The sequence below is a fragment of the Populus euphratica genome, unplaced genomic scaffold (assembly GCF_000495115.2).
Source record: "Populus euphratica unplaced genomic scaffold, PopEup_1.0 scaffold10.1, whole genome shotgun sequence".
Lineage (NCBI taxonomy): Eukaryota > Viridiplantae > Streptophyta > Magnoliopsida > Malpighiales > Salicaceae > Populus > Populus euphratica.
In genome coordinates, this window is record NW_011499856.1 from 732,389 (window position 1) to 749,346 (window position 16,958).

At 33.9% G+C, this 16,958-nt stretch overlaps 2 protein-coding genes across 2 annotated transcripts; one reads left to right on the forward strand and one right to left on the reverse strand.

The window, feature by feature from the left end:
* Positions 1–1,565: 1,565 nt before the first annotated feature.
* On the forward strand, positions 1,566–12,610 carry AUG5 (HAUS augmin-like complex subunit). The gene is made up of 10 exons (XM_011022779.1): positions 1,566–2,342; positions 3,170–3,712; positions 4,417–4,558; positions 4,923–5,099; positions 5,777–5,989; positions 6,659–6,844; positions 6,949–7,108; positions 7,985–8,180; positions 9,850–9,982; positions 11,959–12,610. Exons 1-10 carry the CDS (start codon positions 1,816–1,818, stop codon positions 12,085–12,087), a joined length of 2,406 nt encoding a protein of 801 aa, XP_011021081.1. The 5' UTR covers positions 1,566–1,815; the 3' UTR covers positions 12,088–12,610.
* Positions 12,611–12,834: 224 nt separating this feature from the next.
* On the reverse strand, positions 12,835–14,342 carry LOC105123268 (cytosolic sulfotransferase 5-like). Its single transcript, XM_011022780.1, has one exon. It carries the CDS (start codon positions 14,240–14,242, stop codon positions 13,298–13,300), a length of 945 nt encoding a protein of 314 aa, XP_011021082.1. The 5' UTR covers positions 14,243–14,342; the 3' UTR covers positions 12,835–13,297.
* Between the last annotated feature and the right edge of the window lie 2,616 nt (positions 14,343–16,958).

The window sequence follows — 16,958 nt, forward strand, 5'->3', positions numbered from 1 at the left end:
GGCATCCTAAAATCATTCCATCATTCACAATCCACACCACATAGACACAGAGCAACATGTAACAACAATTAATTAATTCAAATCAATTCAATAGTCCACACTCCACAGTATAAATGGACAGAAAAAAATTCAAAATCATTTCATCAATTCCATGTAATTCATTCCATCAAATATAAATGGACAGAAAAGAATTTAAAATCATTTCATTAATTCCATGTAATTCATTCTATCAATTCAATTCAAGAGATAAAACAAAACATTATAAATATACAAATTACAGGACCAACAAAATTAATATACAATTATAGGGGAATATATAATTATAGGGCAAAATCAACCATTGCAGTTTTACATTTTGAAGGTAAAATTAACTTATGTTGAAAAGGAGCCATTAATGATGAAGGCTGAACGACTGCCGGTGAAGAGGAGCGATGTCGCATGCTGTTGTTGATGAAGAAAAAGCCATCAGCTGTTGATGATGAGAAAGAAAGGATATCGTTGTCGGCATGCCGCTGTTGATGAAGATTGAATAGGAATCCGTGAGTTGTTGAGGAAAAAGAAGTATCGATTATGAGCACTAATGATTGGAATGAAGACTGGACTGATGACTGGAGTGGGGAAAGAGAAGGAGTGAAGATAGGATCGTAATCATGATCGTCACTGCTTTTGTGGTTGCTAGTTGGTTTATTAGAGAAGGGGATTAAAGATTTGTTTGGTGAAAAGGAGGAGATAGATTGATTTGTTCTGCGCTTCTGTGATTGGAGTGAAGACTTTGTCATACCGCGTGAGTATGCATTTGCACAGCCAATAGGCGCTGGACAGCTAGAGTATTGGGAAACATTTTTCTTCAATGCATGCATTTTGGTGAAATCGCGAAATCAGTCATGAAATAATGATTTTTCATGATTTGACTTGATTTTAACGATTTCACCTGATTTCAACCCATTTTTTATTTTTTTCAAACGATTCAGCATGCAAAGCATGTTTTAACTCGTAAAATCATATTATTTTACGAGTCAAAACACGATTTTAACAACCTTGTTGTCCATTATAATTTAGAAAATTATATTTTATATTTTAGATCAACAAAGAATTTTAAATATTATAAATTGAATAGAATATAGGATGGTAAAGATATTTTTAAAAAAAGAAAAAAAAAGAAAAAAATTAAATCATAAAGTTATAAAATCTTATATATTAGTGTATGGTCAAAATAAAAGCATATATATTAAATTATAAAAAGCATTTTAATAATTATAAAATATATAGTTTAATTGATGAAGTCCTAAGTTTATGTTTTATAGATCATTAATTTAAATCTTATAAATTTTAAAATTATTAAAAATTTATATAGTTATTAATTTCAGAGTATATAGAATTCATCTACGTATATGCTAACTGTCTGAATAGTTACCTTAATTAATTTTTTTTTTTAATAATAATTATTAAAAAAGAAGAAGTCTTAACAGTTATTCAAAAACGGATAATAATACATCAATAATACAAATCACTCCCCACAGATCTTAACAGTTACTCAAAAACACCCCCCACCAAACCGCAGTAAAAATGAAACTATAGAGCGGGACCTCCATTTTTGAACTCTTCCAATCTAACACCCTAAAATAATTATAAACAAACAAAACAACCCCGAAGCTCTCTCTCTCTCTCTCTGCAATTCTTTTGGTTTACTTCTCCTGGTTGTCAGATCTAGTTGTGTGTAATTGAAATTAGGGTTTTGTTTCAAATCTCAATTGGAAGAATGCTGCTGTCGTCCTAGTAGAATTCGGTGTTGAAGGTATCGAAATATTTTGTAGAATGCAGGGGTCATCGAGCGCAGCAGCGCAACCAGAGGCCATACTAGAGTGGTTGCACAAGGAGATGGGGTATAGGCCATTAGGGCCACAGAGTGCGGCCACTAGCAAATCTCAATTGCCCTCAATTGATGCCATAAGGAAGATTTGTCGTGGAAATATGATACCCATTTGGGGGTTTCTGATAAAGAGAGTGAAATCGGAGAAAACAGTGGAGAATATAAGGAAGAATATACTGGTACATGGTGGTGGTGGTGGGGAGAGTGGCGGTTTGGTAAATGTTGGGAAAGACGAGGGGAGGAGTAAAGGAGGGAGGAGGAAGGAGAAGGTGGGTGGGGAGGGTGGGGGTGGGACGAGTACTGCGGAGAGTAGGGAGGTGGCATTGCAAGAGAGGGAAATAGCAGCGAAAGAGGTTGAGAGGTTGAGGAGTATTGTTAGGAGGCAGAGGAAGGATTTGAGGGCTAGAATGATTGAGGTTTCGAGGGAGGAGGCCGAAAGGAAGCGTATGCTTGATGAGCGTGCTAAGAATAGGTTTGTTTGTTTGTTTAACATGTTTTTTTGTTATGCATATATAGTGAAGAATGCAAGATTTTTGTTTGTTTATGCTGCTCGAAATCACCGTGAAACCTCTCGTTTCTAGATACATGGGCAATGTAAAATTTGTGCTACAAAAATCGATGTTTCAGTTCTGGAAGTAAAAAGTTCAAGACGGCGTATATCAACTAGGATTACGTGAATTCTGTCGCTATTGATGATTCGTAAGCATGTATACCTATATTGACGGTTGGCATCAGTTTATTGTTGTTCCTTTGTTCGTCATACATATTTGGTTGAAGTCTTATATTGAACTGTAGGATTATTAATGCATCATTTTCAGTTGCTTCTTATTGCACTGCTATGGACCATGTTGTTCCTCCGAAATTGAAATATTTCTCACTTCATTCTATAAATTCTTTAGGAGAAATTTGGTGTACTTGGATATAAAGTACATGGCCATTTCAATGACATGACAGTTCTTGGTTGAAAGTAGAAGTCACCATTTTGCTGCTTTGCATAAAGGCCTTTCCTTTCTGATGATAATAGTTTTAAGCGCATATGTAAAACTTGATATTGAACTTCAATTATTTTGGAAAGGCATAGCAATTCACAGTCTGACATGATTATATTCATCGGAGATGTAATGATGTCTGGATGCTGCAAACCCCGTCTTATGATGAGATAGGACAATTAGGCAGTGACAGTGATTTATTTTGTTTTATTGCTTAACAATGTTAAGAAGGAATCCTTTTGACAAGGATGTAATCCATCCCAACTCTTGTGATGTGTCCTTTACTAATGTGCGCTCACCTGTGCTGCAGGCATAAGCAGGTCATGCTGGAGGCTTATGACCAACAATGTGATGAGGCAGCAAAAATATTTGCAGAGTACCATAAACGTCTTCATCAATATGTTAATCAAGCAAGGGATGCTCAAAGGTTTAGCGTTGACAATTCTCTTGAAGAAGTTAGCAGCTTCAGTGCAAACAGTATTAAGGAAGCTGTTTATTCAACTGTTAAGGGAACCAAATCTGCTGATGATGTCATTCTTATTGAAACAACTTGGGAAAGAAATATCCGGAAGGCATGTGAATCTCTTGCAGTTTATATGGTCGAGAGAATACGCAACTCCTTTCCTGCTGATGAAGGAAGTGGCATTCATTTGAATCCTCAATCAGAAGCAGCCAAGTTGGGCATGGATTTTGATGGAGATATACCTAATGATGTAAGAACTGTCATTGTGAATTGCTTGAAGAACCCTCCTCACTTACTTCGGGCAATTACTGCATACACTTTACGGCTGAAAACTTTGGTTTCTAGAGAAATTGAAAAAATTGATGTTAGAGCTGATGCAGAACTCTTAAGGTATGCTAATATTTTCTTTCCATTTCATGTTGGTTCAGGCAAGTGCAATTTCTGCTCATTATTTCCTCAGATTGTTGGAGTGTCCATTTACCCTGCTCACACCAAAATTTCTTGTTACTTGAAGTGTAATAATTGCTTACAGACTGAATTGGAATTTGGTTTTCGAGTGCATATGATGGAGATAAGACACAACGAATTGCAAGATAAATGTTCTTTTTGTGGCCATTACAAAATGTGCAAAATGGCCTAGAGCCAATCACATGATTGCTTTGCTCCTTCCTATAACCAAAGCTGTACTTTCTTAGTACTGTATGTTCGTGTAGCTAGTAGATTGTGAATCAACAAAGGATATTATGTGAGACGGAGTCTGTTTTGGAGTTGTTTCTGATGAGGCATTAGTCAGAATATTGACTTGCTGCATCATAGTGATTATTTTTATTCTCTTCAAATTGATGAGGGCCATCACACATTCATGTTGTGTTTACATGCAAAAGACTATGAGTTTTGTTACACGTTGATGTTATAGTTGTTGTTTCCATAGTACATGGAAGTTACATTAAAAGAATATGTAATCTGTTTCATGATGCTTCCTTACTGGATTTCTGTTGTTTATTCCTGTAAATGTCAGTAGTATAAATTTACAGTTGTGTTGTTGACATTAATGTTCCTTTTACTAAATCAATAATTTTAAATTGCTTGATCAGATACAAATATGAAAACAACAGAGTTATGGATGTTTCTTCTACTGACACAAACTCACCTTTGCACCACCAACTTTATGGCAATGGGACGATTGGAATAGACATGCCTTACAAAGGATCTCAAAATCAGCTTCTGGAAAGACAGGTTTTCTTCTTTTGTAGATGGTAGCTTTTGTATTTCAATTTTACCTGTTAGTTTTCATATAAAGCAGTAGCATAAAATAGTTTGATTTTTTTTAACAGGTTAAAATGTTTTATTGATAAAATCTGTTTTCTATAAATTCATCCTTTTTATTTGATTTTTTCCTAACTCCTCTTCTTTTAAGTTATTATTGCTTTGTGATTAAGGGGTTTGGGTGTAAAACTGATACCCTTGTAAAAAGATATATAGTGGGCGCTTGAGCATTTGATGGTTTTGTTTTTTCCCGTATTTTATGCTACTGCTTTAATATCTGCTCTCTTGCATCTGGAGCATTTCATTTGACATTGTTTTGTGTGGTTATTAACAGAAAGCCCATGTTCAGCAATTTTTGGCCACTGAAGATGCACTTAATAAAGCTGCAGAAGCCAGGGACTTGGGTCAGAATCTCTTAAAACGATTGCATGGAACTGGTGATGTAGTTTCTTCCCACCCAATTGGTATTGGAGTCACAACACAGAACATGGGCAGTCTGCGGCAATTTGAGGTAATTGCTCTCTTTGTTTTGCAGTTAATGGTTACCAAGGTTCCTTAAATCATGCTATGCTGAAATTTTGGATTGCACCCTTGCTTTTGATACTAGTCTGTTGTCAGTGCTTGGTTATGGAAGTTTGAGTATTTCATCAAGCAGTTCCGTCACTTTGACCTACAGATTGTGATTTTTAGATATACTTGGCATGCAAAAGTGCCGGTTTCCAATTGTACCATAGCTAGAACCATTCTTTCTTTCTTGCTTTGAAAATATCACATCAACCATAGTGCTTCTAACTATTGATGTGACAGGTCATTCACGTGCATGAACTTATTATCTTGAAGGAGATATCATAACAAAGTGCATGAACTTATTTTCTTGAAGGAGACATCATAACAAAGCTTATGCTCAACCCACAAACAATCCATACTGTGTGCACTTGATCTCAGCACCATCGCTTTGAAGTTCATTTACATAGTTCTTTAGTGTGATCTCAAGGCATTGACCTCACAGAAGCTTAAAAAACACTAGTTAATGCCATTGTACCTTCAATTAAACGCGCCATAAATTTACATCCAAGACATCGTAATGCAAATATGCCACATATTTTTATCATCCAATACACTTGTAATCTGTTCATCATGCTAAAGATACATGTTAAGATTTTGGACTCTCCAATATTTTCTGTGCAGCTGGAGGTTTGGGCCAAGGAGAGAGAAGCTGCTGGACTGAGGGCAAGCTTGAATACATTAATGTCTGAAATAGAACGCTTAAATAAATTGTGTGCAGAGAGGAAAGAGGCTGAAGATTCTTTGAGAAAGAAATGGAAGAAGATTGAAGAGTTCGATGCACGAAGATCTGAACTTGAAGCAATATATACTGCTCTACTGAAGGTTATCATGGAGGTATTTGATCTTGAAATTTTTTGAAGAACTCAAAGCAGTAGTTTGTTTGACATTATATTAACCATCGCATGACTGTAGTTATTATTAATTCATGAGTCGGAATTAATAATGAAGCCTTGCAGGTCAAATGTTTTTTCATGGAGATCACTACTGCTAGTGTGTGTTTATCTGCATGCTTTTGTAGCATAACTCAATATATCCTTTTTTTATGCTGATATTCAACAATGCCAATAATTTTAATGCCTCAGCCAATTAAGTTTTCAATGTTTCACAAGAATGGGACTCAATTATTCTTTTTTTATGCTGTTATTCAACAATGCCAATAATTTTAATGTCTTAGCCAATTAAATTTTCAATGTTTCACAAGAATGAGTGAGTGCACTTAAACATATGTAATTGTTTTTGGCTGTCTGTGCAACTCGAGAGTAGAAACTCCTTTTGCATGCTAAAACTCAACTTTGTGGAAAATTCTACTGTTTCAGCCAATAAGTTATCCATGTCTCTCTAGAAAGGGATGTGAGCAGTGGGGATGTGTTATATTTTATTGTTAATTTTTGGGTTGCTTCCATGCCATTTATGTTAACCATTGCATTTCAGCCTATATCAACTCTAAGAAACACGTGGTCACTGGATAAATTAACACTTATAATAATTTCATTTGTCTTTTAGGATGCGGCTGCATTCTGGAAACAGCAACCACTGGTTGCAAGGGAGTATGCATCAACTACTATCATTCCAGCATGTACAATTGTTGCAGAGATTGCAAACAGTGCAAAAGATCTTATTGATAAAGAAGTTAATGCTTTCTTGCGAAGTCCCGATAATAGTCTTTACATGCTTCCTTCAACTCCACAGGTTTATGAAATTGCAGCAACATGTTTTCTGGTATCAAATATTGCAGTAGATTTAGCTGTACATTCACACTAAAATAAAGTTATTTATTGATTGAATTCTATCAGGCACTGCTGGAGTCCATGGGTTCTAATGGATCTACAGGACCTGAAGCTGTTGCTGCTGCAGAGAAGAATGCTGCTTTATTGACAGCAAGAGCTGGCGCTAGGGATCCATCAGCAATTCCATCAATATGCCGTGTGTCTGCTGCCCTTCAGTATCCTGCTGGTAAGTTCTTACTTGCCTGTAGAATCATAGTATATCCTTTTGGATAGCTTTTGGGCAGGGTGTCAGGTGTGATATCTGATGTTGGGAGTTGGGACACTCATTTGTCAGGGATCCACTTGAAGGATTCCTGCCATGCAAAAGTTTTTTTTTAATTTTTTTTTAAATAAAAATAAAATAGATTCATCTAACAAGCTGGAAGATTTGCATAGACTCTCTCTTACTGAAGTAAAAGAGCAATAATTTTGAAGAATCTTTGAATAATAAAAAATCCATTTGGGTTAAGAGCTGGACATGTCATAGCATGACATAATTGTGCCTTTTCTATGATATCATAATATCAAATTTTCAAGAAAAAGAAGTTCATAGGGTGTTTTTTGCAGTGAATGTTCATTAAAGCTTGGTTGATTACATTCAAAGTTAAGATTTTTTTCATGCTATTCAAGCATAATAATTGTTGAAGTCAAAGATAAATAATTCCATCAAGAATGCATAACAGTCAACCATCCTTTGAGCATTAGTTGTTTAAATAAGAACTATTGTGCCTTGTTCTCTACTATAATGATAAATTGAATGTTTATGTGGATACCCATCATTTAATTTGAGCACTGGCAATATATTTAGTAGAAATGAGTGGGAGTTGATTACTTCTTCCAATTAGTTGCAATCTGGTCTGTTCTACATGCATTTCTGAGTACTGAGCCTGCTAAAGGTTGCTTCACATGTTATTTTATGCCTTCAATTTTGTAGACTATAACTTGGTTTAACTTTGTAAACTAAAAGGAAATCGGAAATGCATTCATTGACTTGACATACCAAGTATGAGCATTTGTTTTATTTCCTTACGTTCAAATCAAATGACTTGCAATGGACTAATAGGTTTGGAGGGTTCAGATGCTGGTTTGGCATCAGTTTTAGAGTCCCTTGAGTTCTGTTTAAAACTTCGTGGTTCTGAGGCTAGTGTGTTGGAGGACTTGGCAAAGGCAATCAATCTGGTCCATATTCGGCATGATCTAGTTGAAAGTGGTCATGCATTGTTGAACCATGCATACCGTTCTCAACAAGAATATGAAAGGTACAGCTGAACTTGTGCATGTTTGTTTTACAGTGATATTGTAGTTATCCAAACGGTCTGCATTTTGAGTAAAGATTTTCTATGCTGTCACTTTTCTTCTTTAATGACAACAACAGTTTATTCTAAATTGCGCAGTTGTTGACATTGAACTCCTCTATTAGACGCGGACCTCGAAAACCTTTCCCTTAGTTTCTAGTTTCTATCATTTTATGTCAGCTGACTAACTTGTACTGATTTTTATCCTTGATAAAATTAACCTCTAAGCCATGAATATGTCTTGTGTTACATGTGCTCTGTCCCTCTCTCTCTCTCTCTGACCAGGGCTGCAAATGAGCCGAGCCAAGCTGAGATTTGATGTGTTTGAACTCGTCTTGTCTAATTTTAGCAAGGCTCAAGCTCGTGTCATGTTCATGGCTCAATCTCGGCTCGTTTAAAATTTGCTTGGCTCAAGCTTGTCTCAAAGTAGGCTTATTTATCTGCTTAATGAGCCTATAAATGAGCTAGGCTTAAACTTTGACATGCTTATAAAATTTTTATATAATTTCAATATCTTGAAAGATCTTATAAACATAATTTATTTAATGGATTTTTAAACAAAATATATCTACATTTCTCAACTCCTGCTATAACACACTCATATAATTGATAAATATTTTTATTATTTTTTTTCATAAAATTAATGTTTTTGATTACTTATTAAATTTGATTATATTATGAAATCTTATACAAGTTGTTTATCGTTTTAAATTTTAACATGCATATAAATGAGCCTATTTCCAAGCTTTTAAACAAACTTAGAGTCTAATTCACAAGTTTAATTGAGCCAACTCATGAGCCTTAATTAGCTAAGCTTAACTAAGCTCATTTATATAGCGAGCTTTAAAAATAGGCTTGAATAAGCTCCTTATATCTAAACAAACAAGTTCAAACCATGCCCTTAGCGAGCCAAACTTCAAGCGACTAATGAGTGGCTTGGCTCATTTGCATCCCTATTTCTTACACACATATATGCAAACAATCATTGAGATCACATGGACATGCATGTGGTTTCTCTTTTACTTTCTTTGGGAAAAACTAACATTTGTCCTTTAGGCACTTTTTAAGAGACTAAAGTATGTTTGGGAGTGGTTACTTTTCAGAGTATGTTTGGGAGTGGTTACTTTTTAGAGTATTTTGTACTAAGAAAAGCATTAAAATTTTTTTTTTTATATTTTTTAAAAATTATTTTTGATATCAATGCATCAAAATATTAGAAATACCAAAAAAATATTAATTTAAAGCAAAGAAAAAAATAAAAATAATTTCAATTTTTTTCAGAAGCGCTTTTGAAACGCAAAAACAAACGGGGGTGTAACTATGATAACTAATGCTACTTTTAAATGTTGTGATGACTGGACAAATTTAAATTCTGAAATTTTTAGGAATAACCATTACCCTTACCCAACCTGTGAATTATCTGAAATAAGATATCTTTTTTGAATTTGTAACGTTATTGGATAAAGAAAAGTTTGAAATTCTAATTTATCTAATTATTACAATTAGTTCACCAGTAAATAATCTCTTAAAGGGTGCCTTAAGGACATCTGTTAGCCAGACCCCTTTTCCTTTCCTATCATGACTTCTTTTTTGTAACATTATGAGATGTTTCACATTTGCTGGTGTCATGCAGAACAACAAATTTATGCTTGAATTTGGCCACTGAGCAAGACAAGATTGTCTCGGAGAAATGGTTACCTGAGCTTAAGACTACAGTTTTGAATGCTCAAAAGTGTTTGGAAGATTGCAAATACGTGAGAGGTTTGGTGAGTAACAACTGTAGCTGAAAACTTATTGATTTTTCATTGCATTCCCTGCATGTTGTTCAAGAGAGAGTGAGATTTTGGGTTGGGTTGGAATATGTCTTCAATATCCATTTAATCTCTTGATTCTTGATTTGAAATTGGAGGGACTTTGACTAGAGTACTGATGTCATTTAAGCAAAATTTGAAAATGTCTGCAGAAGTATGTTTGCTTTGTATTGTGTTAATGTCGCTGTAGCTGTTGAGATTGCTAGGCTCTTTTATTTGGTAGTGGGTTAGTGGGACTGCTGAAGTATTTAGTAGATACGACTCTCTAATGAAGTGAATTTCTGGAATTTCTAGCTCACACTTGACCTGTGACCTTGTTGGGATCCGTTAAGCATACTTAGATTGTCTTTCATATTAGCTTTGGGAGTGGATGGAGTGTTAATTCTTTGGATGATATCTCATGTCTTTTCATGGTTTTCTTGTATACATGGTTCTAGGAGGAACCCCCTTCTTTCTTTCTTTCTTTCAGTTGTTCAGAAAGTTGAAATAGTGAGAAAAGGAGAGTCCTGTGTCATTGCATTAGGAAAAGCACTTGTTCCTGGCCATTTCTTTTGGTGAATCAAATGTGGAAGGCTAAGGTTGCTTCTAAGGCCAAGAAAAAGCTTTTAGTTAACTGTTTTTTAACAAGATAAGATATTGGAGGTGCAGTGGCCTTATAAAACATCTTTGGATACTGGTGTTGCATGCCTGCGGTGTTGCATGCCTGCCATAATCACGTCATTTCATTGTATTATTTTATTGCGTGAGATATGCAGAATGGTCTTTCTTGCTGGTTTTGGTGGATATAGGAAAGGAATGTTGTCAAATATTAAGGACTTACTATTCATTCACATCTTGGGCGTGGGAGGAGGAATTATGAAAGGCTTCTTAGAGATGCCTGGAGCTGACTGCTATTTGGCATGTTTGTATAGGAAGGAGTTCCGGGATTTTGAAATCACTATTCATCTCAGTAATTACTTTGGCGTGGAGTTATAATTTTTTTTATGTTGTTTAATTTGCCTACCAAGCTCGTAGGAGAATATTTTTAGTGAACATCCCAAGTGATAGGAGAGCACCTTTTATTGATATATTATGCTGTTTTTGAGGATGCTATGGCTCAACTTTGCATATGTTTTTCTTCTCTCTTCATCAAAAGTTCTATTTTTTTTTTCAATAGAAAAAGGATGCATAAAAGAAGAGTAGAACTTGCAAAATATCTATATGATGAAGTTTCCACCAAAGGGTACTATGTTGTTATAAAAGAATCAAAAGTGAGGAGCAGGCAGATATAACCATGTTAAAGTCAAGATAGAGAAAAGTAGATGGACCGGTTTGTGTGTCTATTCACTGGCACTAGTATTTTTTCTATTTCATCTTAAACCTTAAATAAAGCGTATGGACAGGGGCAACATTTTTTTTTTCCAAGAGCTAACCAGCTGGACCCTCGAGAGGCAAATTTTAGAAGAGGTTAGGAATCCAGAAATAACTGCCTAACACAATGCTTAGGCAAACATAAATGTTGTTTGTATCTGTATTTTAAATCCAAGGATGAAATTCTTCATTTTGTTCTAAAAGAAGGATCTTGCCCATCAATGATCACTCACAAGGCTGCGTTAACAATTCCGACTTTGCTTGAAAGTGCTTTCTATGTTTGGACTCAATTGTTGTTTTGTGTTGCAATACGGTTCATATCCTCATGTCTAGTTTGTGGTAATGTTTTTTCCTGCCCCTTCCTGTGCGGCTTCTCATTCATTCCTATTTTTCACCCTTTTCATTTGATACTCGTTTTAAAAGTGATGGAAAGAATTGATCAGTTCTGTTAATTGTGGTTATCTGTCAAATACATGCTTTTAATTGCAGAAGTTTGTCGCCTAGAATTCCATAATTCTAATTTTGGCTGTTTAATTATTCTGTTCTAAATCTAGCTATAAATCCTTGACATTGTTCTGCAGCTTGACGAGTGGTGGGAGCAACCGGCGTCTACTGTTGTTGACTGGGTTGCAGTTGATGGACAAAATGTTGCTGCTTGGCATAATCACGTCAAGCAACTTCTTGCATTTTACGATAAAGAGCTCTTGTGAATAAGATCTATTTGCATTTTTTCCTTGTTTGGTTGTATTTTTTACCACATGCATGTCAACATGGAAGATCACATTGGGGCCAGTTTGGAGCATGGGATACACTTGGCAATGTGAAGAATCTTCAGGGATGTCCTTGGACTTTTTTTTTTTTTTGTGGGGTGGGGGTACATGGGGGTAGTCAGAGGTAGTCAAGCATCATTGAAAACTAGTCAAGGGATCCTCCATTGGCTTAGAACAACATTAAAGGGAGGCGGTAGCGGGTTTCTGTACTGCTTTTTGATTGCGGAATTCTCTTTTTCCCACTAATTTTGTACAGGCTGGTTAGTGTATGATAGGGCATCTGTTGTTATTGAGTTATGGGTCCGTTTACTTATTTTCACTTGTGTCTTGCTTGAATACTGCCATTGAAAAAAGTGTAGTAGTGTTGCTATTTGATGTAAAAGGAAGCTTTTGAATTTGCAGGCTGATTTGCTTGATGTACTCCCATGTTTTGCAGGTGAAAGAATTGATGTTTGTTTCTGTATACAGCTGTAATTCTATGTGTTTCGTTTATTTTTATGCGTGATTCTTTTCCATTTAAATTGATGGGCTATTAATTGTATCATCTGCCTTGTTTTATTCGGTATATTATCAAAGAATAAACGATGAACAAACTTGATATATTATTTTAGAAGAAAAACAAAATTTAAAAAGGAGATTGAAAGCTTTAAGAAATAATAGCCGTCCTAGTTTTCTTTTCCCTCCATCAATGCAAATTATCAAACTTTATATAAAGAAATTGTGATTAGCTCTTGTTAAATAATTATTTCCCACGATCCACCCAATCCATTGCGAGCGCCCAAACTCTTCGCATGTTCACTAGCATCTGTTCATCCTCCTCCATATGTTTACATGATGAAGGATGCAATGCCGCTTCCAATCTCTTCTGCCAAGGATTTACCCAAATAAACTAGGGTTTATCATTGATCATCTATGCAAATGCTGTATATTCGATTAGGACTCAGTCGAAACTTTGCTTGACCCCTCCCCACCATGCTACTGTTGGGGTTCGAAAGGTAAGTAAAAAAAAAGAGAGAATTATAAATCATAGAAGGATTTATATATATAATGATTAACTAAATATATAATTAAGGAAAGTGCATCGAACAGAGCTGAAGTTGAAGAAACCCTCTTTCGAAACTCGCTCCATAAGATCCCAACAATGAAGCTGCTAGATGCCATATATAAAACCAGACCCATGAAACTTCTCTGCTGTGATTTTGTCAACACGGTTTATCATTTCAGGAGTTAAGTAATTCTTGTGATCTCCCGTCCCTCCTTGTCTAAAGAAAGAATTGAGTGGAAATTTAAGCCAGCCCATATGGCCATCATCAGACTTATTGGCCTCATAGTTACTCATTTTCTCAAAGCTACAACTGCTAACAATCTCATCCAGGACATCCTCTTCTTTTCCATCGCCATCAAATGGACACCCCAAGAACTCAGCCAGCCTCTTGACATGAGTCTTGGTGTCACTTTTCAGTTCTTCATAAGTGATAAAGAAGACTTTGTTAGGCCTCTCCAAGCTCTCTTTCCAGTACCCTAAAACATGATCATAATAAGGTCCACAGTTGCCAACACCATTGCAGAACTTCTCCACTGCATCCTCTAGAGACCATGGATCTTTAACCTCCTTTGAATTTGGATAAAAATGCCATGATGATACCAGGGTGTCCTTCGGATTTCTTGTGATGTAAACAACCCGACAATCTGTTGAATTGATGGTGCCAGAAATGACCTGGTAAGGCAGATGAGTAGCCAAAATCCTGGCTGAGGAATTAGCAGTGCCAGCAAAAGAATCAAAAGACCCTGTTTTTGGCCCATATAGCTGTATCTCTAATGTGGGAACAAGCATATGGGGATGGTTGGTGAGGATGGAATCCCTTGAAGAGCGATTGATGATGGAATATAGCAAAGCTTTGAGCCACGTTGTGCCTGTTTTGGGGTAAGAAGCTAAGACTGTATCAGTGGGGAGGGGCTTGTAGTGATTCAAGACTTGGTGGGCTGCTTCCAGGAACGGCTGCCTGAACCAGAAACCATTCCATTGGCATAGATAGTCATCTCCTCGGAACTTTTCTTTTGGGAGGGATGAATAATCAATTTTCTCACTCTCCATAACTGGTATGGTACAAGGCTTAGTGTGATTGATGGGATGGGAGAATTGTGTTTGGTATTATTTTTTTTAATTACAACTATTAAACATCCTCGAATGAATTGAAAATAAAACACAAACACCAAGGCTTAGTGGGGTTGATGGGATGGGAGAATTGTGAATTTTTTTTTAATTGCAACTATTAAACATGCTCGAATGAATTGAAAATAAAACACAAACAAGTATGAACTCGAAGAGGTGTCAGACAATTTAACAAAGGTGTAACTTGACAGCAGCATAAAATGTGAAAGACCACTTTAGTAATTTACCTTCTTTTGTAAAGTAGCATCAACAAGCTTCTCAGAATGGATTCCAGCTAATAAAAGTACGGTAATGGATTTTATTTTGATTAGTCACTGTTTGGAATTGAAGTTTAGAGTTTTTTTTTTAATCAAAGTTTATTTATTATTATTTAAATTATCTAGAGTGTTTTTTTTTTAAATCAAAGTTTATTTATTATTATTTAAATTATTTTTTTAATATTATTATTAATCAAAGCCTTGATGATTATTTTTTTGATATTGTTGAAGTTATCTGGGCTAAAACTCTCTCATAAAACGGTGAGTCTTGACGGTCTCGGTGAAGCCAAGACAGCCCATTCTGTTTATTTTTCTTTTCCTCTCGGTGTACCCATTTTTCTTTCTTTTCTGTTTATTTTTCTTTTCCTCTCGGTGTTCATGCCTTACCTAGAAAAAATATATAAATATATATATCCTTAGTGAATTCTCAATTCTCTATGCTTTTTATTTTTTTTAATTCTTTTTAGTTTTTAATATTAACGTTAATGTTAATAATATCAGCCGAGCTTTTTTCACACCGAGGCTGCCCATGCTAAGTAACTTTTGATTCCGACCTCGGCACCATATCCAAATATTTATATTTATTTATTATTGTATTTTAAAAAAAAATTATTTTTTATTTTTTATTTTAAATTAATATATTTTTAATATTTTCATATTATAATAATATAATGATGTTAAAAATAATTTTTAAAAAATAAATATGTAAAGTTAATAAAAATAATTTTAAAAAATAACTTTTTTAATTAAATTTTATATATAATTAAATTGTATCCAAATACAACCTCAACAAATTAAATTCACAGTTTCTCTACTGTTGGATAGTTGTACCGCAGGAGCCCATTACTCTCATTTGATAATGATATTTAGCAAAACTATTATGAAGTCTTCATGACCTCATAAATAACTAATTAATTGCTAATGCCACAATTATCGATTTATCTTCAAGTTGAAACACAAATTAGCTTCAAACTTGTTCTAGTACATATTGAAACAAGAGCGTCAGGATTGAACGAGATAATGTGTCTAGTTTAAAGTAGGACTTGATCTTCAGAGATAATTATGGGTTGTCGGTTTTTTCTTACGTTATCTATTGTTTTACCCATGAAGATTTTCATGACATATTTTACGCTGTTAATATTAAGAATTAACAAAAAAAAAATCATCTTCCATTAATGGGAATTGGTCTGCTAGTAGTAAAATTATTTTTTTTATAAAGTGTATTTTGAGAAAAATAAATTTTTAAAAAATTAATTATTTTTTAATGTTTAGTACTGTTATGAAAAATAAACTGAAAATTAATTTTTTCAGTATTTGGTTATGTTATGAAAAATAATTTATTAATAAATTAATTTTTTTCAAGTTTATTAAAATAATAAGAAATAAATCTTACAAATTAAAAAGTTGAATAAGTATGAAATTGAAAAAAAATATAATTTTATAAATTATCTCAAATAAAATAAATAATAAGGATCAAATTTAAAAAAAAATAAAGAAATAATAATAATAATAATTGACATTTCATAAAGTATTTCAAATAAAATAAATAACAATAAAAAGAATAAGGACCAGATTTGATAGATAAAAAAATTTTAGTAAAAAAATAACAGAAGAAAAATAAATAACAATTATAAAAATAAGGATCAAAATTAATATAAAAATTAAATTTTAAGAAATTAAATTGAAAAATAAATATTCAAAACAAAATATATATAGCAATCAAAAGTTTGAGGATTAAATTTGATATAATCAACACATAATGACATTTCTAAGTTTTTCACAACTTTCAAAAAGTGTTTTCCACCCAAATTTTCTAGGAAAACACTTTCCTGAAAACCAAGCCTAATTTTTCTTCAACTGAAAAGTGTTTTTCATTGACCAACTTCCCTAACAACAAATACAAGAAAGTTTGGAAAGTGATTTTCTAAAAATCACTTTCTGGAAAACAAACACAGCCAAATAAAAAAATATTTTCTTGAAAATTAAACGAAATTTTTTTTTTAACTGAAAAGTATTTTTCATTAACAAAAAAACATTTTCTATTAATCAGAAAATATTTTTTATTAACCAACTTTTTTAATAATAAATAAATTTAAAAAAATATAAAAATTAATTTTTTTATAAATTAGTTTTCAGAAAATAAATATAACCTTAATTTTCTCACTGATCCATGATGGTTTTAACTCTTACACGAAAAGAAATGATATAATATGAAGTAGTATTTGCCATAAGAAAATACAAGAAATTCCATAGCAATCAACAATGACCAAATTCTTTTTAGTTAATAATATCAGCCGAGCTTTTTTCACACCGAGGCTGCCCATGCTAAGTAACTTCTGATTCCGACCTCAGCACCTCAGCTGATGCTGTAGCAGATCCAA